This window comes from Sander vitreus, chromosome 14 (genome assembly GCF_031162955.1).
Source record: "Sander vitreus isolate 19-12246 chromosome 14, sanVit1, whole genome shotgun sequence".
Classification (NCBI taxonomy): Eukaryota; Metazoa; Chordata; class Actinopteri; order Perciformes; family Percidae; genus Sander; species Sander vitreus.
The window spans coordinates 12,894,979-12,918,277 of record NC_135868.1 but is presented as its reverse complement, the minus strand read 5'-3'; the positions used below and the strand labels follow the sequence as shown (position 1 = coordinate 12,918,277).

The following is a 23,299-nucleotide window of genomic DNA, read 5'->3' as shown; positions in this document are numbered from 1 at the left end:
CATCATTGATACTGTTACTCATGTAGATCAACAGGAATTGTTATTTTTAAATTAACAAACTAACTTGCTAGAAGCTGCGCTAATTAGTTTTTAATGAACAATTCTGATAACAACGTAGTCTAGTGCCCGGCAAAGAAAAATATGAATGAAAATGTAAAATCTAAATTACATTCAGTAGGACAGAATGTGTGTGTGTGAGAGAGAGAGAGAGAGAGAGAGAGAGAGAGAGAGAGAGAGAGAGAGGGAGGGAGTTTTACCTTCAACTACTCCATAGCTGACTGTGTTGGCGGTGGGAGAAAGAGGAAGAAAGAGAGATGAAGAGCGAGAGAGCCAGACAGCTGCTTTAAGATTGAAAATAGCTCAGAAATCTCACACACACACACACACACACACACACACACACACACACACACACACACACACACACACACACACACACACACACACACACACAGATAATTGAACCATTTGATTCTTTACCTGATGTTTAGTTAATAAATAATTTAATGAATGAATACTACCACATAATGGTTAAAAGTCATTACTGGAATACATCTTTATTATATACATACAGCAGGCGGTATGACATGGACACGCATACAGACTCAGAGTAGGAAAATATGTCAGAAGTCTGCAGAAAGTCTGTTTAGAGGAAGTCGCAGAAAGACCAAAAAAAAGCAAAGCGCAAGAGACAAAGAAATAAAGCCAGACAGAGAAAGATAGAAAAGGACTGTGGGAGGAAAGAAGAACACAGTCCATTTTCAAAATTGTCAACGCAATCAAATACATGAGTACTTTGTACTGGCCCAAACAGCCATATTAAATGTATTGGAACAGAGGCTTAAAACCACCACTCACAGGGCTTCTGCCAAACTTAGCAGCACATTCAGGGTTTTGAGTAACATATGAATGAATTTGGCAGATGCAATGTGTGTCCAACCAACCGGAGTTATACAGTATGAGTTGCAGCCTCTGACCCCCAGCTGGTGTCTCCGTTGTTTATGTGAGACGCTGAGACTGGCTTGAATTTGATTAGCCGCTACCTAACCAAAAGTGGTTTAATGTAACTTCTCTGATGTTTCCTGTGTGAGTATGTTTCTTGGAAAAGATTCACACCACACTTGGCGTATTAGATAGCAGAACAAAACGAATATTTGAGAATGCAAGGATTTGACAGAAGAATAACAGCGAAACAGTCATATAGTTCTCTTGCAGTGCAACGCAAGCTCATTTTCTTGAGTACAAATTACTTTAGTCAGTAGATGTTAGACGAAAGATTAAATAAGTTACTTACTGGAGGGCATGGTGTATGTGTCCTCTTCATCAACTATCTCAGCATAGTCATCAGTCTCTGTAACATGAGATACAAACGGTGTAAAAAACCAGCAAGAGAATAAAGTTTAAAAAAAAATTAAAAAAAAACAGACAGGCACGCAAGTTGAAAATAACATACACAAACAATGGCAAAATCGTGCACATGTTCAGTTTACCGTGCCTATGCTATGGTATGAAGGGTCACCGATGCACACACAAACACGTGTGCATTAAAAAACAAAACTGCACAATAAAACTAAGAAATAACTAGCTAACTCAGAGTTTCAGCAACTCCTGGGCAAAGCAACACGCACGTAGCTCCTCTCTTTCTCTCTCTGCACACACACACACTTGGCGGAGTGTGTCAGCTGAGCATGTGTTGTGCATATCTGTCTGTGTGAGAGCAGCTGGGCTGCAGGGGATAACTGTGGTGTTGGTGGAGGAAAAGAAAAAGAGAAGAGACCAAGACAGAAAGGAGAGAGAGTTCGAAAGAGACAAGTAGAAAATGAAATATATGGAAAACCAGGAGGAAGGATACAAGAATAGAGAGAGTGTGACACTAAGAGAAAGAAATAGTGGATCTAGCTGTCATGTAGGCAGATGGTAACATTTAGGATCAAATCTGTGCAGAATCAGACAGATAGGCAGAAAGCGAGGGAGAGAAAAGAGCCAGCAGGAAAAGGAAAAGATGGACCGAGTCTATCCTAACCAGATGGTGGTGTTTAAAATAAAATCAGTGTGCAGACTCAGCTGTTGGAAACAAGAGTCAAACATCTGCTGTCCTGAACACTACCTTCACAGCTCTGCCCAGGATTTATCAGGCTCTGTGGAAACGTGTCCCTAAATTTATCGGAAATCCTTTTCTAAAGCCTGTGGCTGATTTTCCCAAGTTAGTCAGCCATGCAGAGCCTACCATGTAGAATAAGACGAAGAAATCACTTCTGGCTAGACGTTTAGTTGTTAATGTAAGGCAGGCTATATAATACACTGGATGGTAGAAAAGGTGAATGAAAACTGTTAGAAACAGTTCAGACATTTTGGGAAATACATAGGCCATACATTCGATTTCTTGCCAAAGTAAGATGAGAAGATCGATACCACCATCATGTCTTTACAGTAAATATGAAACTACAGCCAGGAGACAGAGGGAAACAGCTACTGGTTGTGGGCGTGTCTGTGTCATACTGAAATTTGTGAAATCCATAAAATAATAAACTTTTCTCATTAAAAACAATAACAGAAGATGGAAATCATTTCAAAAACATTTTAGCTATCTATGATTGATTGCTAACGTTAGCAATCAAATCATATAGCAGTTTCTATAGAAGTCCTTGGGAAAATGACTACTTCTCACTTGATTTGTTACCTCAGAAGACATTTTCATGAGTTTATGGCCTAAATCGCTACTTTCAAGTTTTCTTCAATACAGCATGATGTTCATTTTGTAAATTATGGTCACGTTTATTTTAAAATTGAGGGGCATGCTTTAGGGCGTGGCGACACACCGACCTGCCAATCAGGACAGAGGCCTAGCAATGCTAACCATGGCACTGTGTACTTAAACTAGCCATGAACTTGTCTTTGGGTGTTGCCCAGGTTTTAATATTTAACTTTGACCCTCTCACTTCATTAAAGTTAACATTTCAACACAAAGGAACATTTGGTCGCTTAAAAATGTCATGTTTAGCGTTATGCAAACCAAGCTAGCTAGCTACCGCTAGCTTTAGCTGCTGACTTAAGGGGAAGTTTGCTGATTTTCTGTTCTGCCATACATGCAGATGAATAGAAGCAGTAACTGGAGGTCCGCATTTACACTGGTTGACTCGCTTCAGAAGGGTTGAAAATCAGCAACTTTCCCCCTTTAGCGTTTAGCTTAGCGCAGCACCATTGCAACCATAAACAACACTGGCTTGGCCGCATCATCCTCCCCAGCTCCACCCGCTCCTCAGAAACCATCACATCCAGTTGCAAAAAAAACAAGATGGCGACGCCGTATCGCCAAACTCGAGGCTTCAAAACGGCAGTCCACAAACCAATGAGTGACGTCACGAATGCTACATCCACTATTTTTTATACTCTATGGTCAAAGCTATAAAACACAATCCTCCAACCAGCACCTCTAAAGCTCACATACATATTTATCGGTCACGACATGAGAGAGGTATTCATATTTTTATGTAACTCTCAGCAAGAAAGCAAAGAAGTGTATTGAATTACTGTAGGCTTTAAGCTTGTTACTTTTACTAGTATTACTTTATCAGTACAATATCCAATATGAGAAGAGTTTAGAAAAAGTTTAATGAAACAGGCATGACTTTTGCCAAACCATTGCTGTGCATGATTTATGTTTTACTTGAGAGGAAAGGAAAGCCTTTAATGCACCTCTAAAAATGTCTTCATATGAGCTGGATAAAAAGCAACAGCTCTGCTGACTCGGTTGCTGCTACTAAAATGTGCTTTATTAGATAAATTAGATTAGATGACCATAAACAACATAGCATTTCAACAAATGGTAGCTTTCATCAGGCATAGTTTATTCAATAAAACAGCAACAGAAGCCAGGCTTGTCAATGTCGCCATACATTTAATAATAAACTGTGTCCAGGTGATTTTAAACAGTTTCTTCAACCTTTTCCAATTTGTTTGCATTTAAATCTGCAGATTACTTTAATTGTTTAAGTTCTATATATTAAGATTTTTTAAACATATTTCTTAGTTTGTACTGTGAAGTCCATTGTTTGTATTGCTGCATATTCACTCACATAGTTTGGGATTTGTTCTAAAGAATCAACCCTTTCTAAGTTTGACTGGTCTAAATCTGTCTCTTTCTGTTTTCAGTGGAGCGATATTGTGTGTGTGTGTGTGTGTGTGGGTGTGTGTGTGTGTGTGTGTGTGTGTGTGTGTGTGTGTGTGTGAGTGAGAGAGAGAGAGAGTTCTAGTTAGCCCATTATAGCAAGGAATGCACCCGCTCTTGAATCCAGCAAACCTCTCCCTACTCCACTCTGTGTGCATGAGAGTACACGTGTGCATGACTTTGCATGCGTGTGTGTGTGTGTGTGTGTGTGTGTGTGTGTGTGTATAGAGAGAGAGAACGGTTTGGAGAAGTTCCTTTAAAGAGAAATACCACTTAATTTCCAAATTCTGCTTTTTGTATCCAGTGGTTGAAAGCAGACATCTTTAAAATTTAGAAAATCCACTTCTTTAAAAAAAAAGAAAAAGAAAAAAAAATCACAGACTCAAACACAATACTAAAATAGTAAACCACTCTAGCTGGACTAACGGATCAAACTCATTAAAGCTACTGGTGATGTATTAATGTTTCCAATAACTGAGAAAGATGAGAAACAACACATTTAGCTAAAGAAACATTTTATTCTAAATTATTTAAATCACTCTATATGTTCATAATACAGCACACACTTAGCACCATTGTTAAAGATCTAGGAATGCATGCATAAACATCAACCCACACACCAACACACACACGCTACCCTTTCCCAGGAGGTTGCAGTGTGTTGGAGGGAGGACTATAGAGAAGGGACAACAGAGAGAATGACAAACAACAGCGAAACTTTACCATCCCCACTAAGATCTTCTGCGGGGTCCAGGAGAGCATGCAGGAAACAGGACAGCAGAGGAAGAGGAGAACAGAGAGAGAAAGCAGCAAGGACAGAGAGAAAACCAGGAGCCAGAAAGAAAAGAGGGAGAGAGAAGAGAGAGCGGTTAGAGCATGAAAAGCCTTGAAACAACATGGTCGATGTTGCAGGATCTGCAAAGCCAAACACTCAGCAAGCAGTTAGCAAAGTTCCAAAATATCTCCGGTGAAAAAGCAGGGTTAACAACTTTCATTGATGCTGCGCAGACACATGTAGGTGAGATGAACTAATGCAAGAAATGGCAGCAATACACAAGGCAGCATTTGAACTTCAGTATGGTTTCAATGAAGTATGTCTGCGTCACGCAGTAAATATTTGTAAGAGAGTTAATGTATGGTTGGCGGATGCAGCTATTTCTTTAAATCCTTGCAATGGCTACCTGTTTCTTTAGGAGGACACTTACTCATCCATTTAACTTGGTACAGAACACATTATATATAATAGATGGAGAGAATTTCAGTAGAATCACAACACTCAATAGCATTTAGGTGCTTACATTTTCATAAGTCATTTCAACTGTCTTTCCTTCCTACAGAACTTCTTCCCCAGCTGCTTAAGGACACTTTAACAGGGCAGATACTTTGTGGTTAAACCTGAATCTTTCAAATGGAAGAACGATCTTTCTAACCACTTGACCAGCCTGCCATGAATTAAGCTCTGCCGCTTGATTGACTTGACTTGACTGATATAAAACACTGAAAATAATGATTAAAAATAACCAAATAGTGACCTCAACAGCAGGGCATGTGCTGAACTGAGACCCTAGAACTAAGAGAAACATTTTATTCTGTATGTCAGCACCGGCTATTTCCAGTCACATAGCTCTGTTGAATGAAAGTAAGATTTTTAGAAAGAGGAAAATGGAAAATGTCCATCTTAAGCCTTTTGCCTTTGTCAGCAGGTAGGCTCAAAACTAAATTTGTTCTTAAATGTGAAAGTTAAAACGTAAAAACTGTTTAGTGACAGGAAGAAAAACACATCTGCCTCAGGGTTTAAAGAGTTTCCTCTTAGTTAGAAAGTACTGCACAATTCCATTTTTGTTTCCCAGTCTGATTTAAAGAGCATTGGCTTGGTTATAAGCAGCACCACACAAGCAGTTACTGTGGTTGAAGTGTGTGTGTGTGTGTGTGTGTGTGTGTGTGTGTGTGCGCGTATGTAAAACTGAATTAGTCAAGGCAACCAGGCACTGAGGACAAAGATAGATTAGTAGAAGAATGCATCCTTAAAAATGAGATTGTGATGCAGCAGATACTAATGATTAAATCCACAAAACCATTTTTACTAAAACTGCGTTAATATTTTGGTTTTCTGGACCAAATTAGTGCTATAAATCAACCTAAGAAGACAAAATAATACTTCAAACAACTCAATTACTACCCAATTATTATGCAATTTTGTTTACGATTTCATCAATAGGTTTCTTTCACTGGAGGTTTTTCTGTACACCATCTTTACTGCAATGTAATATTACCCAATAAGTATGATCATCAAATCAGGCATATTATTCCGCCACATCACAATTTTGTGGACGCGCTCCTCCACTAACTCCAATGAGAACCGAGGATACCATTGGGCGGCGAATCTGAACAGAAGACAAAGGGGAGGAGGAAACGCCGCGCCTTGGTTGGCTTAGGAGGCATCGATGTCACTAGGTCTGCAGCCAATCAGGCAGGAAAGAAAACCAGGGTGTGAGGAAAAAAAGAAAAAGGGTAAATGTACAGAGGAGAGAAGTGTGGAAGACCGAGGGGGAGAGGAGGAAGTAAACAAAAAAAAGCAGGAACAGAGAGGACGGGATGAGAGAGAGAGAGGGAGAGGCAGTCCCGACAGAGAAGAAAACAATGAGAGATGAGTGAGAGAGAAAAAAGATGTTGGAGGAAATGGAGAGAGGAAGAAAGACAGGAGTTGGAGCCAAGAAAGCTATCAGATAGTGTTCATCTTGCTCCTAAACCTGTCAATTTGTAAGTGTTTGTGCGTGTGTGTGTGTGTGTGTGTTTTTTATCTTACCTGAGACAGAGATAGCTCTTACTCCACTCCTGACTGCTTCTAATTTTTTCTCATTATTGGACACTCTAAAGAAGAAGAAACAAATTAAGACAACATTTACACACAACACAAAACATACCTAGGTCAAATCGAAGCCTCTTTAACAAACATATCAGTGACTTTTTAAGCCAGATCTCACTAAAAGAGTACTGTAGCCTGTTGAAACCTGTAGCCTGTCTCTCTGTCTTTGCCGTGGTTTCTCTGTCTGTGTCCTCTGAGCTCTACTACGATCTTTACATCACAGACCATAACAGGCAGAGAGAAAGAGAGCAAAAAGAAACTTAGAGTGAGGGAACGAGAGAAAGAGGAGGAGTCTACTCAAGTGTTTAAAAACCCTAAGTGGAAAATATTTGGCTCCTAAACGTATCTCCTTATTTGACCACAGACAGAGTGAGAGAGGAGGAAAAAAAAGAGAGATTTGAGTTGAAATGACCAAAAGTAAAGCATAAAGTTTGTGTTTGAATTTCATCAAGTGACAGTGAAATGTGAACACACAACGTCCAGGCTTCTTTGGTCACAGATAAACAAACAGAATGAACTCCACGCTGTACCACAGTACCAGTGTTTCCCATTAAGTTTTTGTTTTTACGGCCCTGCAGATCTGAGCCAAAAACCCAATAAAAAGGCTTAAATTAAGTTGTCCCAGTTTAGATTTTCTCTTTTTCTAAAACCAAAACAAAATGCAGGCTGAATTGATGAATGAATGAACCTTTTCAAAACTGATTAGTCTTTTTAGAGTTTTGATGTCATTTATTTATGGACATATTGAACATGTCATGTTAATGTAAGACCACTGGGCTGCAACAGACTGTTTCATTATAGGTTAATCTGTCAATTATTGTTATGTTACGATAAGAATATTAATTGTTTAGTCAGAAAACAGTAAAAGAAAAAAGCCCATCAAAATTTCCCAGAGCCCAAGATGAGGTCTTAACTTAAAAGATATTCATTTTATGATGATATTAAAGTGAAATAATTGAGAAGCAGGAAACAGTGAATGTTTGGCATCTTTTCTTGAAAAACTAAATCCATTATCAAAATTGTTAACAATTCATTTTCTGTCAATCGACTAATTGATTATTCAGCTATGTGTTGAACACGTTCCCAAGATATTAAATGAGAGATACAAAACGTTAACAAAAGCTTAAAAACCAATATCGTCAGTACTTAATGAACCACAATATATATTTGTCAACTGCACCAGTATACAAAACGTTTCTAGCTAGGTTATTTAACAGACAGACAGACAGACAGATAGATAGATAGATAGATAGATAGACAGATAGACAGACAGATAGACAGACAGATAGATAGATAGATAGACAGATAGATAGATAGATAGACAGATAGACAGACAGACAGATAGATGGACTTTTATTGATCCCAAATTGGGAAATTTCAGTGATACAGCAGCAAAATATCAGACACACAGCAAACATCGAGAATATAATAAATAATGAATAATAAATAATAGATAGGATAGAATACAAGAACAATTCAAATATTCAAATCATATTCAAAAAATAAAGATAATAAAATAGCACAACACATGAACACACACTTGGCTCTACAGTTACGCTGAGTATGAGTGCAAGTACTCAGACGAGCGTTCCCATTGATGCTTTTGTACATGCGATTCAGCTCCTGTAGTTTTACACTGAGCCGGACAAGCAGCTGTCCCACACTCCATCACTACTACATGAGTTTGAGGAGAAACATTTAACACTTGTTTGGTATCACCTGTCCTGCAATGTGTTCCTAAATTTAGTTGTCAACCTACTATACCAAGCAAGTCAAATGTTATCAGAGTGACAGCCTCTTTGCATGAAACAGATCTGATGACTTACAGTTGTGATATAAGACAGTTTATAGACTTTTGTAATGTAAATTTCAATGTCACAAAAATAAGAATGAGACAGGTACTTACTTTGGGATTGAAGGCAGTGCTCTTTCTCCCTCTAGAGGACAAAAACACACATCAGGATCAGAATGAGTAATGTGAAGCACAATGAATGTCCAAATCACAAAAAGCTTTTGCTATTTTGCCAGCATGAACAATGTTTTAGGAAGCTCTGCTGAATAAGGTAAAAGTCCATAAGTACAAATCAATCACACTTTATTGAGTTCCTGTCTGTGGTGTCTAAAAACATTTTGATTTATTTACTGTAAAGTTTGAAAAGAACATTATCACACATTAGGATTTTTTTTGAAAATATATGAAATTATATCACATCTATTAAATTATTATTTTATCATTATGATGGCATATATTCTTGGGCTATTATCTATATTGACATAACCTTATTTGCTGAAGCTGTGCAGTTGCAAATTGCACTTTTATGGATTTTTCTCAAAAGCAAACAGTGAAATTTAGAGCTCACAATTGTTCTTAACCCTTTTTTTTGATGGTATATTTTTTGCCACAACAAAGTAAACACTCTGTATGGTGTGTACAGGGTTGTATTTTAATATTTTTTGCATAATACTAAAGAGGCGGGATAGAACGTCGGGATCAACAGATTCATACCTTTCTGAAATCTGACGATGAACGAATGAGTATCCATGGAGATGAGCCGACAGTAACCATCAATCAAGTCAGCCAAGTTCTCTGCCATGGTCAGTGATGCTGTCGTAACTGTCAGAGGCTGCGCGCACCCACACACAAACGGAGGCAGGCCTGTTACAAAGAGCCATCATCTCCAAAGACTCACACAAACACTAACACATAACAGCACAGTGGGGATTTCCAGTTGCGTCAGGGGAAAACACCTCTCTCACAGTATTTATGTGTATGCATAGTTGTGTACATGTATTGTTGTGTGAGAGAGAGAGAGTGAATCGATTACTACAATAAATAAAACTCCACTAATACAGCAAGGGGTGTTATGAAACCCTTCCTCTGTGAGTAGAACCATGATGTAGGAACTATACATGGAGAACCATTAGTCTCAGCCACTCACTGACACACACATAGGGCCAAGTAGCCAAGCTATACACCACGATGGGCTACAGCTTATGGTAGCTCTTTAGTATCCACTAGAGGCCAAAGTGGCCATCCTAACTAAAAACGTACCAATAAAACAGAGAGAGAGAGAGAGAGAGAGAGAGAGAGAGAGAGAGAGAGAGAGAGTGTGTAGTAGTACCTCAGCAGCTCCGGCTACGTTGAGCTGTAGCATCCCTTTCCTGTCCTTCTCCTCCATAGCAGAATACTGGATGGACTGAACCTGGTTAAAGTTAGCTAGATGGGTGGGCTGGGGACAGAGAGAGGAACACAGAGAGTAGAAATAAATGTCCCAACTAATCACTGAAAGAAATCCTGATTGTTTGCTGTCCTGGCTCCTAAATGGTGGAATGAGCTCTCCATTGACATCAGGATGGCCGAAAGCCTACGCATCTTCCGCCACAGGCTAAAAACATCTCTTTCAACTCCAACTTGGTTCATTAAAAAAAAAAAGAAAAAAAAAGAAATTACAGGCTCTTTGTGGTTTGGCTTATTTAAAGCTAATGTACTTGCACTTACTTATTGTTGTCTGGAGTTTGTACCTTCAAGGTTGTAAGCACATAACTGGAAGTCGCTTTGGATAAAAGCATTAGCTAAATGACATGTAATGTAATGTTAACTATGCTAATCCTATTCATATTCATTCATATAATGAAATGAACGAGTGAGGAGTCAAGCCTGTACTTTCAGTTGAAGTAAATGGCTAACTTTTGTGGACTAGAAAACATCTGCTGAAAATGTTTTCGTTATACGGAACATTACAAGCAGAGGCCATTTATAACCTACTTCAAACCTGGCTGCGCAGTAAGATGTGGTCTTGGTAAGAACTCACCGTGGATCCCTTGTCAGTGAGGTAGCTGATCCCTTCCTCTGGCCCGATAGCTAACTCTACCTGGATTACCCAGCTGGACTATTAGAGAGAAGGGGAGGGATACAAGTTAAAAGAAGAAGAGTGCAAAAAGGCAAGATCGAAGTATTTGTAGCTCATGGCATGAATCGTATAAATAACTTAAGACACTCGGTGGCACAGCACCACATCTTGGATACATGCAGGACCTGATAACACCAAAAGGTGTCAGCCTAACACAACTAACCAGAGATTTCAGAGTACATCAGGACACAGGAGACTGAAGGCAAGAATGAAAGAAACTTACCCCAAGGGCACATTTGAAGCACTCCTTGTCATAGCGGTAGATTGGTGCAAGTATCTCCAAGAACTTCAGGATGCACTGCTCATCGTTGAGATTGGCTACCTGCTTAAACGTCTGCTGAATAAACTTCCGAAGAGTTTTAGCCTGAAGAGAGGAGAGAGGGAGGGAAAAGAAAGAAAATGACAATAAAACTGACTTTATTTGAAATATTACTTAGCTGATACGCCTGAAAATAGAGGCATGAGTGTGTGTGTGTGTGTGTGTGTGTGTGTGTGTGTGTGTGTGTGTGTGTGGGGGTGCAGAGTGACAAAAACACTAAGGGAGGAAAACATTGATTGACTAATAGTCCACTCTGGTTCCAATCAAATTGACCTCACCACTTTATTCCAGGGGCACTCTTAGTTCACATCAATATATTAACAAAGACACATTGATAATGTTGGTTACCACTCAATTAACCATCAGAATGTGCCCATTCATGTGGAGTGTAACTTAGATCTTATTTTATGCGAGTGCTCATACAGACTTGTGGCATGACGGTTGTGTTTTTCAGACCTGATCTTTTTTAGGTCAGTTATGTCACAGAGAGTAGACAGATGGGGAGCTGACAAAGAAAGAAAATCCATCTAGGAACATTATTCATTATTCTGTAGACATAAAGATGCACAATACACACTTACACGCTCACACATACAATGTTATATATAATCCTGTTCATCTGATGTATATATAAAAACATTGTGACTTATATGAAGAGGAATTCGCCCCTGACAAAATGACATTTTTAACCCCTTTTCCCCCTCATATGATTTTGAGCTTTTATCTAATGACAAATATTCAGTAATAAGGGCATCAAAATGTATATAGATGACAGTGTTGTCCAAACGCACATAAACACTTAGCACACTTAGTGAAAATACACAAGCACACAAAAAGTACAGACAATCTGTAACTATAAATAGTTCTCCATGTATAGATTAAGATAAAGATTAGAGGGGATTTAGTGCACTACAGACCAGACTTTAAAAAAGCATGTGTGGATTTACAGTAGACTGGTTCACTCATCACATTAAGGTTTCTATACAAAATAAAAAACAGTTTAACAATTAAAACCACAACCAAAAAACAATCAACTGTTTTGATTTATTGCCTTTAAATGTGACTTAGACACAAGCAATTGACTGATTTCAAGGGAGTCTAATGAGGCCTAAAGATGTACAGTGTACTAAACATTTTACATTTTTAGGGCAAAATCATTAATATAAGGATTAATAATCTATATTAATAATAATAATATCTTTTTTTGTTATCCATTTTGTTGAGCCATTATCTATTTCTATTGCTGTTTGTATTATTCATTTTTAAATATAAAGCATGAATACCTACACTTCATTTCAGCATTACAGAGCCCTGTTGCCAGCTGTCTACTCATTAAGCCTGAAGGAATCCAGAAACCTACAAACACACATACACACATTTATCTACAATGCTACTGTGTGTGCAGCCATGCGTGTGTATGTGCATCATCTCAACAGATGTCATAACACACAAATGATTACAGAATATTATGTCTACGCGCTTATGTGTGTTCTTGATAGAATCAGTGTTTTAATTCCTTGAATTCCAACCCCCCCCACACACACACACACCCCCACACACAGATATTGTCAGTCTACAGTGTCCACCCTTCCTGAGAGGAAGTACTATAGCGAGTGGCTATCACACTCCCCACCACCATTCTGACCATCGCTGTAGCAACATGACTGACCAGTTATGTCACTCTGGTGACCAGTCACAGTCAATACTTCTTTTTTTTTTTAATTCATCAGTCTGTTTAGAGAAGGAAGGACACAATGATAGCAGTGTGTACAGTGTAATGTCTCTGTGTTTCCTCAGCTGTGATTTGTACCAGTATTGTCTTGGAGTTTTGGTTTAATATTACTGTATGTTGCATCATAGTGGCCTGTTCTTTCCAATCAAAATTATTACATTTATTTTATCACAGAAAAGAAAATGTTCCTCTGGCACTCAGGCAGAGTGAAGAGAGGAGCTATATTAAAAGCCTATATTTAGTTGGGCATATTGGTTAAAAACACAAACCAGTGTGTGGCCGGGTTGGGTCAGTGGGTAGAGCAGGCGCACATATATTGAGAGGTTTATGCCTCGACGCAGAGATCCAGGGTTTGATACTGACCTGTGACGATTGCCTGCATGTCACCCCCCTCTCTCTCCCCTTTCTCTCCTAGCTGTCCTATCAAATAAAGGCGGAAAAGCCTAAAAATAATCTTAGAAAAACACAAACCAGTTTCAACCTCACCATGTCTTCATCAGGTTTTTTAAAAAACTTGCTTTTTCACTGACTTCAATGCAGTGTAATGGAATACATGTACCGGCGTTATGTATTCAGAATACAAATTATGAGTAACTGTATTCCATTACAGTTACAATTTAAATAGTTGGTATTTAGAATAGTTACATTGTTGAAATCAATGGATTACATGACAATACTTCTGTTTCACGAGTTTATTCACTCTCTGAATAAATTAAGGCAACTCCATGCATTTTCCAGAAGCCCCAATATGAAAAAGAAAAAATGAGCTATTTGTGTGATCACTGATAGAGGTAAAGATGGAGCCGGAACCGGCACAACAGAGCCAGGGCAGGAATGCGTTTCTATCTTGGAAATTTAAACAGCATTTCACATTAAAGAAAGAACAGGGAGAATGAAATATAACAGTGCAGTGCAACTTCTGCTTGCCAGCAACCAACCTCCTTTCAGCGTCCAAATTACTCCACCTCCAACCTGAAGAAACATCTTAAAGTAAGTTATTTTTTTAATTAGCCAAGGGTAGTCGTCTGCTGTAGTTTTACTGGTCACCTTGCTATTTTATAGTTGATGTGCGACTTTACATTCTCCTATGTGCTGATTTACTAGCCCCAGAGCCGTTGAAAGACTGTTTGACATGTTAGCTAACGTTAGCTAAAATTAGCTCGTGGTAGCAAGACTGCGGTTAGATTATACAGTTCGGGACTACAAATACAAAAATCTATCTGCTTGTTCAGGTACACATTCAGCCAGTTAGAACAGAAGAACACACCAGAATAGGCCTGTTTAGTAAGCTGCATGTGATGGCTGCATTCCTACACTTATAAAATGGAATTCAATGTGGAAGTAATCAAAGTATTCAGAATACGTTACTCAGATTGAGTAACGTATTCTGAATACGAATGTGTTACAAATTACATTTTTGGGCATGTATTCTGTATTGGAAAACGTTTTGAAAGTATCCTTCCCAACACTGCTTAAATGTAGTGATAGATTTCATTCTGTGTTAATGTACATATCAATGTTATCCTAGGATACATGCACTATAGCCCTGCTGGTTTAGTTTATGATCCATAACTGTACCACTAACCTCCTGTTAATGAATGACTATAATATATATGTATTTATTTTGATTACTGAGTCATTAATCCTAATACTGCACACAATCCAGATCCACTGTAATAAATAGTACCTAACCAATACATACAATAGTATTCTCCATATACGTTCTTGATGTCATTTAAAAGCTAAACAAATATTCATAATGTAAATAATACAAATAGGAAGAGACTATACTGACAGACATTTAATTGATGATTGCGCTCTCAAATCATAGTATGTAAACACATTTTAGACCTGTTGTAGAAAATATACTTTCACAATACTTAAAAATGTCTGCTCTGATGCAAATATTTCTTCAAAATAACATTAATTTCTTGAGAAATAAATAAATCTCACTGCAGTATCACTAAATCATTTTGTGCTCAATCTGATGATGACACAGACTCTACGGCTCAAGCTGGTTAATCAAACTTTGATCTCCAACGCCACTACAGGTCAGTTTTACTAAACCTGCTGCCCAGCCTGTCAATATGAATGAACACTCTGCTCTCTATAAAGCTTTCACCACAGCTAACATCAGTCACTGTTTACTACCAAAGCCATCTGCTCTGAGGTTTGGTGTGTGTGTGTGTGTTTGTGGAAGTAGAGTCCATTCAGGGTGAATAATCCCATTAAATGACTACCATTCTCTTTCACCAGAGCAAACGACAGAAACGTAAATGACAGCTGCGCGCGCGCACACACACACACACACACACACACACACGAGCAGATATGTCAGAGACTTCACGTCTTTTTTTGTCCTACCAACAGTTCAACACCTAATTTTTTTTTTTTTTTATTATCTAAGTGTTATAATTGAGATGCTGGAACCAGAACATTTTTGGTATATTTGCTTGAAAAACAACAATTGTCAAAAAAATTAATTATTTGGCTCATTGCTTCAGCTCTAAAACTCATGATGTTAAATATAAGTAATGTATACCTCTACTCATTCTCTTTTTGTTCTTAAATTCATTTAGATGTGTTGGTCATACATATATGCTGTAGTGAGCAGTATAGAGGATTGTAGGTCTGGGGCAAAATGGCCCTTAAATGGCTCTCAAACTCACACTGGCTTATTGATGCTCTGGCCTGACGCCAGCTAGCCTCAACACTATGTGTGTGTGTGTGTGTGTGTGTGTGTGTGTGTGTGTGTGTGTGTGTGTGTGTATATATATATATAAATAAACAGACCATATATGATCAAATAGAAATCAATATAAGCCATTGTACATTACAGCGTCAGTCCTGACATCTATAATCAAGTCAGGTGTGCCAATGAATCGATGTTTAACTGCACATATGTCACTGAGTGCATCTTCATGGCTTATAAAGCAGGATTCAGGGGAGTGTGTGTTGTCATATCTGCCAAAGGAGTAGAAACAGAGAGAAAGAGGAGAGGGGGTAAAGTCAGTGATGAGGGGGGAGTCAGCAGGGCTGGACAGACAGGGGGGACCCTAAAAGGAGACGCACATTGACACCTCCTCCTCCCTCCTCATTGTTGGAAAGAGAAAGTGGGTTTAAACATGACCTTAGGGTCACACACACAACACACATACACAAACAGTTTCCCTCCCTCTGCAGAGCATCTGTCCACCCTCCTGCTGATATCAAGACCTTTTCGGGTCACTGGGGTCTCACACACACACACACACACACACACACACACACACGTCGTAAATGTATCACTGACACAGACACACCCACCCATCACATGCAAACATACACAACCAAAATCTGCGACAACGACAAAATAACTGTCTATTCTAACACAAAAGCTTATTTAACATGCGTGTTCATTTCCCAACCAAAGTTATTAAACTTGCAGGATGCTGATGATTTAATAACCAACAAATTTAAATTTCAGTACAAATCCTGGCTAGCCGTTTCCCGTTTCCAGTCTTTGTGTTAAATTAAGCTAACCCGTTGCTGGCTGTACCCTTATATTTACTGGACAGTGATGACAGTGCTATCAATCTTCTCATCTAAACTCTCGGCAAGAAAGCGTTTAAGTGTATTTCCCAAAATGTCAAACTATTTCTCCAACCGTGAGCCTTGCAAAACAGGGTTTCTTCACTGGTGAAAACTACATGCATCACACTCATCTGTATGTAAGGAGGTTCTCAGGTAAAAATATCATATTTTCCTATTCATTCTCTCACTCATCTCCATTCACCTAGCCTCGTGTTGAGTCTTTGGACTGCTTCACACTTTGTCAGCCAGGCCAGCCTGGGTCTGACAACACATCAAGTAACACATTCTGAAACTTGGCTCAAGGGCACATTCACTTACACTAGGAAGCTGCCTATAAACCATGCACTTTGGTTACTTTTAGTAACTGAGTAACTCCATTGGAGCAGATGGGCCACTATGATAGCAGCTGCTGAATGAGGGGAGAGCATTACTTACTCACCCTATCAGGACACCCACATTTAGATCAGAAACCCTCTTTTTTTTATTTCAAGAAGAGAACGTGAACCTAACACATATACTCCTCCACCTCTCTTTTGATCTCCATTTTAAAGGCATTAATCTCACCTTGACTGAATCCAACAGGTCTTTTGGGAAAAAGCGCCTCAAACCAACGTCTTTCCTGGAAAGAGAGACAGAGAGAGGAAGAGAGCAGCATAATTATTGTGCTGTAATGACACAGAGGAATGTTAATTGACAACCACTTCTGTCTTTATCTGATTTCAGCAGCTTATTTTTTCTTCTGTAGAAAAATTACCAAACAACATCTATAGACAGATACAGTTAGGCAGGACAGACAACTGAAGACAAGAAACAGAAAGCTATGACTAAGTGCGGACTATACAGAGCATTGCTCATCTTTTCCTAAGAGACGGGGCTAAGGAAAAAGCAAGAGAGAGAGAGAGAGAGGCAGGGAGGAGTACAAAGAAGGAGACAACAGAGACAAAGAAAGATGTGCAGAGCTAAAACAGGAAGCTAGCTAATAACTCCTCTGGAGAGAAGAGAACGAGTTGAGGGAGAGAGTAGGGAATAGGCAGAGAGCTTACATCATCCTATTTCTCCAGCATAGGTCAAATATCAGTCAATTATTATTTTAGTGTTATTACAGTGTTGGGATTTCAATTAAAGGGCAGTGCAGATGGTGTCAAGTAGGCAAGGCAAGGCAGCTTTATTTGTATAGCACATTTCAGCAAAAGGGCAATTCAAAGTGCTTTACATGAAAACAGATTAAAAAATTAAAAACATAAAATACGAGGAAAAAAAAAAAAAAAAAGTTACAGTGCAGTATAAGAAATTAAACATTGAAGAGCAGTTAAAACAGTTAAATATATAAAAGCAGATAAAATAACTTTCCTGGACTCAGTGATCCAGTTTTTGGAAAGCCAAAGCTTTTTGACCAATATGACAGATATCTCAAGCAGTCCGGTCCATACTTTCTAACCATCTCACCCACTATGGGTCCAGATGCGTCGCACGGCTTTGAGGTTTCATTCCCCATAGTTACAGAAGCTTTTCCTTTAGTATACTCTTATCATTTTGTAAGTAAGTTGTAAATCACAGATACAAGTGCTGCCCTGCGGCTGTCTAAACTGCCAGGCTTGCCTCAGCATAAAATATTCTCCACTGTGGCAAACACACGTACAAATACTACTACTTTGCTTAGGGCTGTGCATTATGTCTATAAAAAGTATAAAATGTGCTGTATTTAACCCCTAAAACTGTCCTCTCTCTCAAAATCAAAGTTGTGCACGTCACAGGAGCAGGAAGAAGCACAAACAAAGACTATAATGCTCTGAAAGATGACACACCAAGCCGACCTCAAAGAACAAGCACTGATGAAGGCCCACTGATTAAACGCATCGCATTAGCCAACAAACCGCAAGGACTACAGCCAAATACAAACAGCTGATCTCCAACATGCACGTATGTCCAGTGGCTGCATAAATGGAACAAACCAGGCAGAAGCCTGTCATCCTACACCAAACAACAGTGTGGAAATGAAAACAAATCAAACTAGTCTACCATTTTCACACTAATGCAAATCTGTTTTGTTATAAACTTTGGAAACAAACAAAATGGGTTTGTAAATTTCCTCATTATGTCTGAAAGGTTTCCTGGAAAGAACTATGCAATTGGTAAAAAAGGAATGGAGAAAATAGAAATAGCGTTCAATTTGTACACACTTCCAGTTAATTAACTCCAATTCTTTGCTAGCGTAACCTACAAAAAAACATGCAAAAGAGGAAGCTCTTTCAAGTGAACTCCTTGAAAATTCTAAGGGAATTATTCGGAAATCATGGACCCACTAAAAATAAAATGTTCAATTCTGGTCTTTTGCTATTTGATGAAAAAGAAAAGGCAGAGGTGAAAAAAGGAGAAATTAAATGGGTGAAATAACAGACACTACCCAGAAACTATGGGCAGTGATCGACCACAGACACTCAACAAGAGCCACGATGGCCAACTGTCAGTTTGGTGTATCCAAAGCCCCCACAGCACTTTCCCTCTCCCTATGTTGTTGGTTTAAAATATGCATGACACAACATCTTGTTCAATCAACAGAGAGAGACAGCGAGGGAGAGATAGAGAAGAATGCAAGAGCGAGGGAGAACGCAGGAGAACAGCAGACAAAAATAGAGGACAAGAGCTAGAGAACAGAGACAGAGAAGGACTGAGAGGTCGAAGAAGAGAGACAAAGAGATATCGGTGGAAAGACAGAGGTCATTCTTCTCAATTAATTGGAGAGCTCGTTAGGCTGATGGACAGAAAGAAAGACCTCATTGGAATAGGGCAGCTCATTAGAATCCGACCACGTTAGGGCCAAGCCTTGTTAGGACCAGAGCTTGTTAATGTTCCTCATCGACATCCATCTACCAGGGAGCTGATGGTGGCTCAACACGTGGAGCAACCAAGAGAGCTAACAGACAGAGCAGCCAAACCCAAATTAATCTACAAAAAATAGTATTAAACATACATGATCGGGTGCTGAATAAACACAGTGTTCAAAAATGATAATTGTAGCTAGATTGTAGACTTTCTTCGCACCAGTAAATTTAAAAACATGTCGAGTCAAAGTTGGACTGCAACAGAACTGAACAACAATTTTTAAATGTTTCCAGACTCTTGTACTGCTAATGAAATTCTGTCTATTGTTTTTTCACGTATCCAGATTTCTAGGAACTGCATATAAACGCCGTACCAAAAACGGAGACTCTGTGTTGTTTTTCTGTTGGGTTACAAAAATATTTCCAGGTAGAAGAAGGATGTGATGTACCAGAGAGGTTATAAGCTGCTGCAGCACTTTGCTCATGAAGAAAATACTTACTCCAATAGTTCATAGTTGGATTTCTTGTCCAAGGCGTTTCCTCTCATCTCTTTGAAGAACCTCCTGAAATCAAACCAGCAGAACAGAGAGAGAACATGGTCACACACACACACCTGTTGTAAAAAGAGAATAGCCATAGAACATAAAAAAAATTATTGTAGTATTCAGTATAAGTCCTAAAAGAAAGCCTCCGTTCAGTAGTGTGAGAAAATCCCACCTGATTTCTAGACAGCCCAGTTTGAGAGCTACATCTTGTTCCACCTGTTCCCCGATCTCTGTCATGTAGTCATTCTTCACCTGGGAGACACAAATACACATCACAAAAATATGTTTATTTAAACATTTATTTTCACAAACAATAAATGCCAAGCCATGTATCTCACACACAAATACACTTGCAGTCCTGCTGACCTAGATTACCTAAAGGCAAACACACAGTCCTTCAAGCAGTGCCATATGTCTCAGTGCTGGCAGGAAATTAAATGTGTTTGTATTTGTGTTGTGTTGTGCTTCGTTTGTGTGTGTACCTGGTGGTAGAAGTAGTTGAGTGTAGGTTTGTCTTCTGTAAACTGCTGCACAAAGCACTTTGGAAGATACCGGATCCTTAACTCATACCTACAGAGGACAAGAAGAAAGGGAGAGTGAGTGTGTTATGTACAGTGCCATTTTTCCAACTTATGCCGACCTTACACCAAAACGACTTTTCAAGCGATTCCACTGCCGCAGACTAATTTCCAATATCGGAATGAAATCATGAGTCTTGCTAGAGTTGGGGCGCACTCCCGTCGTCTCAATTGTTGGGTGTAAGGTGGTCATAACACTAAAAAGGTTTTTCCCGCTTTGACTTTCCGACAAAATGAAACGTGTTTGATATTATCGTAAGTTTTAAGTCTGTGAAGTTAAATCATGTGAACATTGTCAACAACCAATGGGGGCGCTCCCTCCAGCACTAAACAGGAAGCAGCAAATGGCCAGTGTTGTCCAACGGGAGTTTTACCGGCGGATGAACACAGACCTTCGGGTACTGCCGCTATTCATCTGCATGTACGGCAGAACAGAAAATCGGCAAACTTTCCCTAAAGTTACCAGCTAACGCTAGCTGCAGCTAGCTAGCTTGATTACATTTTTCAAAACAAATCTAGTTGTAGTCTTGCAATGTGTGACCCTGCAAGATCCCCAGTCTTTACATATTATGAAAATCTTTAACGTTAGATGTGAGATGATTGTCTTTAGATGTGAGATGGTGTCAGACTTCAGTCTTTTCAAAGTCTGTTCAGTCTTCTAGTAGTGTATGGTAGGCATTAAGTAGCAAAAACGAGTCTTGGCCTTCATACTGTACAAAAACTTGCAGCTTCTGTATCCACTGGAAAGAAATGTTGGGATAAAGTGATATGTTTGAGTTGTCTGTGACAAAAACATCAAAATAAATCAATTTAAGAACCAAGTGAGCAGAGGAGAGGAAAGGAGGATGGACGTTGTTTCAACTAAAGGCATTAGATTAAATCAATCAAAGAGAAGACATGATGAAAGAGAGGATGATGAAAAGAAGTCTGATGATGAGAAGAGAGTTGTTGACTAAGTCAGACAATGCATGCATCTGGTTCTCTCTCTTTGTATGTCCACAGTGGAAAAGGTCTCTACCTCACAATTGCATTAGCACCCAGACAGCCACAATAAATGTAATATATACCAGTGAATTAACAATCAAACTGCCAAACCAACTCAACCACACGGCACCACACACACAGACAAGACCTCCCATCACCAGACAACAGACGGGTCGCACTATTTTTCATGCAATAAATCACTTCTGCTATTTTGGTGTACAATAGGGTAGATTGCTGAAGCTAGCTGTTTAAGGAGACCGTGACTTTGACTAAATTTACATGGCCAAATAAGTCACGTTAAACATCAAGGAAACTGGCTATAAAGGGAAACTTCACAGCTTTTCTTGATGTTCTTTCCTCAAGTTCTTGCACACACCTGCCACAAAAACTCAAGTCAAGCTGGACGGCATTTTGTCATTTTGTCTTTGGCATCTCAATAAATCTCATAAAGCTAAAGCTGCTCCGCCTGGTAATGTTTTGAGATGATAACACCTAAATTTTAAACTATCCTTGGTCATTGCCTGCTGGCTGCATAATTAAAGTGCTGTTACAACAGATTTCACTCCTCATTAACTTCTATGAGAAACAGGCAGAGACTTGACAAATTGACCCCATCTTTTCCACTGTGTGTAGAGTTTAATCTGATTAAACTTTGACATACAGCATTGCGAGGCTCTCCAATGTCCAGCAAATTTGAGAGAAACGGTGAGATTGACCTCTTGTTCATAAAATACAGTTGATTGAAAAAGATTGGGCACCCCTGACAATTTCCATAATTTTCATTTATAACTAATTGGGTGTTTGGATCAGCAATTTCATTTTGATCTATCAAATAAGTGATGGACACAGTAATATTTCAGTAGTGAAATGAGGTTTATTGGATTAACAGAAAATGTGCAATATGCACCAAAACAAAATTAGACAGGTGTATAAATTTGGGCACCCCAACAGAAAAATCACATCAATATTTAGTAGAGCCTCGTTTTGCAAAAATAACAGCCTCTAGACGCTTCCTATAGCCTCTAATGAGTGTCTGGATTCTGGATGAATGTATTTTGGACCATTCCATCTTACAAAACATCTCCAGTTCAGTTAGGTTTGATGGTTGCCGACCATGGACAGCCCGCTTCCAATCACCCCACAGATTTTCAGTGATATTTAGGTCTGGGGACTGGGATGGCCATTCCAGAACATTGTACTTGTTCCTCTGCATAAATGCCTGAGTAGATTTTGAGCAGTGTTTTGGGTCATTGTCTTGTTGAAATATCCAGCCCCGGCGTAACTTCAACTTTCTGACTGATTCTTCAACATTATTCTCAAGAATCTGCTGATATTGAGTGGAATCCATGCGACCCTCAACTTTAAAAATATTCCCAGTACCGGCACTGGCCACACAGCCCCACAGCATGATGGAACCTCAACCAAATTTTACTGTGGGTAGCAAGTGTTTTTCTTGGAACGCTGTGTTCTTTTGCCACCATGCATAACGCCCCTTGTTATGACCAAATAACTCAATCTTTGTTTCATCAGTCCACAGCACCTTATTCCAAAATGAAGCTGGCTTGTCCAAATGTGCGTACCTCAAGCGACTCGGTTTGTGGCGTGTGCGCAGAAAAGGCTTCTTCCACATCACTCTCCCGTACAGCTTCTCCTTGTGCAAAGTGCGTTGAATTGTTGAACGATGCACAGTGACACCATTTGCAGCAACATGATGATGTAGGTCTTTGGAGGTGGTCTCTGGGCTGTTTTTGACCGTTCTCACCATCCTTCGCCTTTGCCTCTCCAATATTTTACTTTGCCT

General features: G+C 39.2%; 1 protein-coding gene across 9 annotated transcripts in view; it reads right to left on the bottom strand.

Annotated features, from left to right (window-relative positions):
• Positions 1 to 23,299, bottom strand: part of ptk2aa (protein tyrosine kinase 2aa) — a 68,561-nt gene that overhangs the window by 17,947 nt on the left and 27,315 nt on the right. For 6 of the 9 annotated variants that reach the window (XM_078267141.1, XM_078267142.1, XM_078267138.1 and 3 more), the window contains 12 exons: positions 20,419 to 20,506; positions 20,109 to 20,188; positions 19,892 to 19,954; positions 17,134 to 17,188; positions 11,169 to 11,309; positions 10,847 to 10,924; positions 10,157 to 10,264; positions 9,541 to 9,658; positions 8,941 to 8,971; positions 6,975 to 7,039; positions 1,295 to 1,351; positions 258 to 278 (listed from right to left, as the gene is read on the bottom strand). In XM_078267141.1, coding sequence (XP_078123267.1) covers positions 258 to 278; positions 1,295 to 1,351; positions 6,975 to 7,039; positions 8,941 to 8,971; positions 9,541 to 9,658; positions 10,157 to 10,264; positions 10,847 to 10,924; positions 11,169 to 11,309; positions 17,134 to 17,188; positions 19,892 to 19,954; positions 20,109 to 20,188; positions 20,419 to 20,506 — 905 coding nt within the window. Of the gene's footprint in view, positions 1 to 257; positions 279 to 1,294; positions 1,352 to 1,490; positions 1,512 to 6,974; positions 7,040 to 7,179; positions 7,278 to 8,940; positions 8,972 to 9,540; positions 9,659 to 10,156; positions 10,265 to 10,846; positions 10,925 to 11,168; positions 11,310 to 17,133; positions 17,189 to 19,891; positions 19,955 to 20,108; positions 20,189 to 20,418; positions 20,507 to 23,299 lie in introns of those variants that run through there. The other 3 variants (XM_078267137.1, XM_078267143.1, XM_078267144.1) reach the window with 3 other exon arrangements.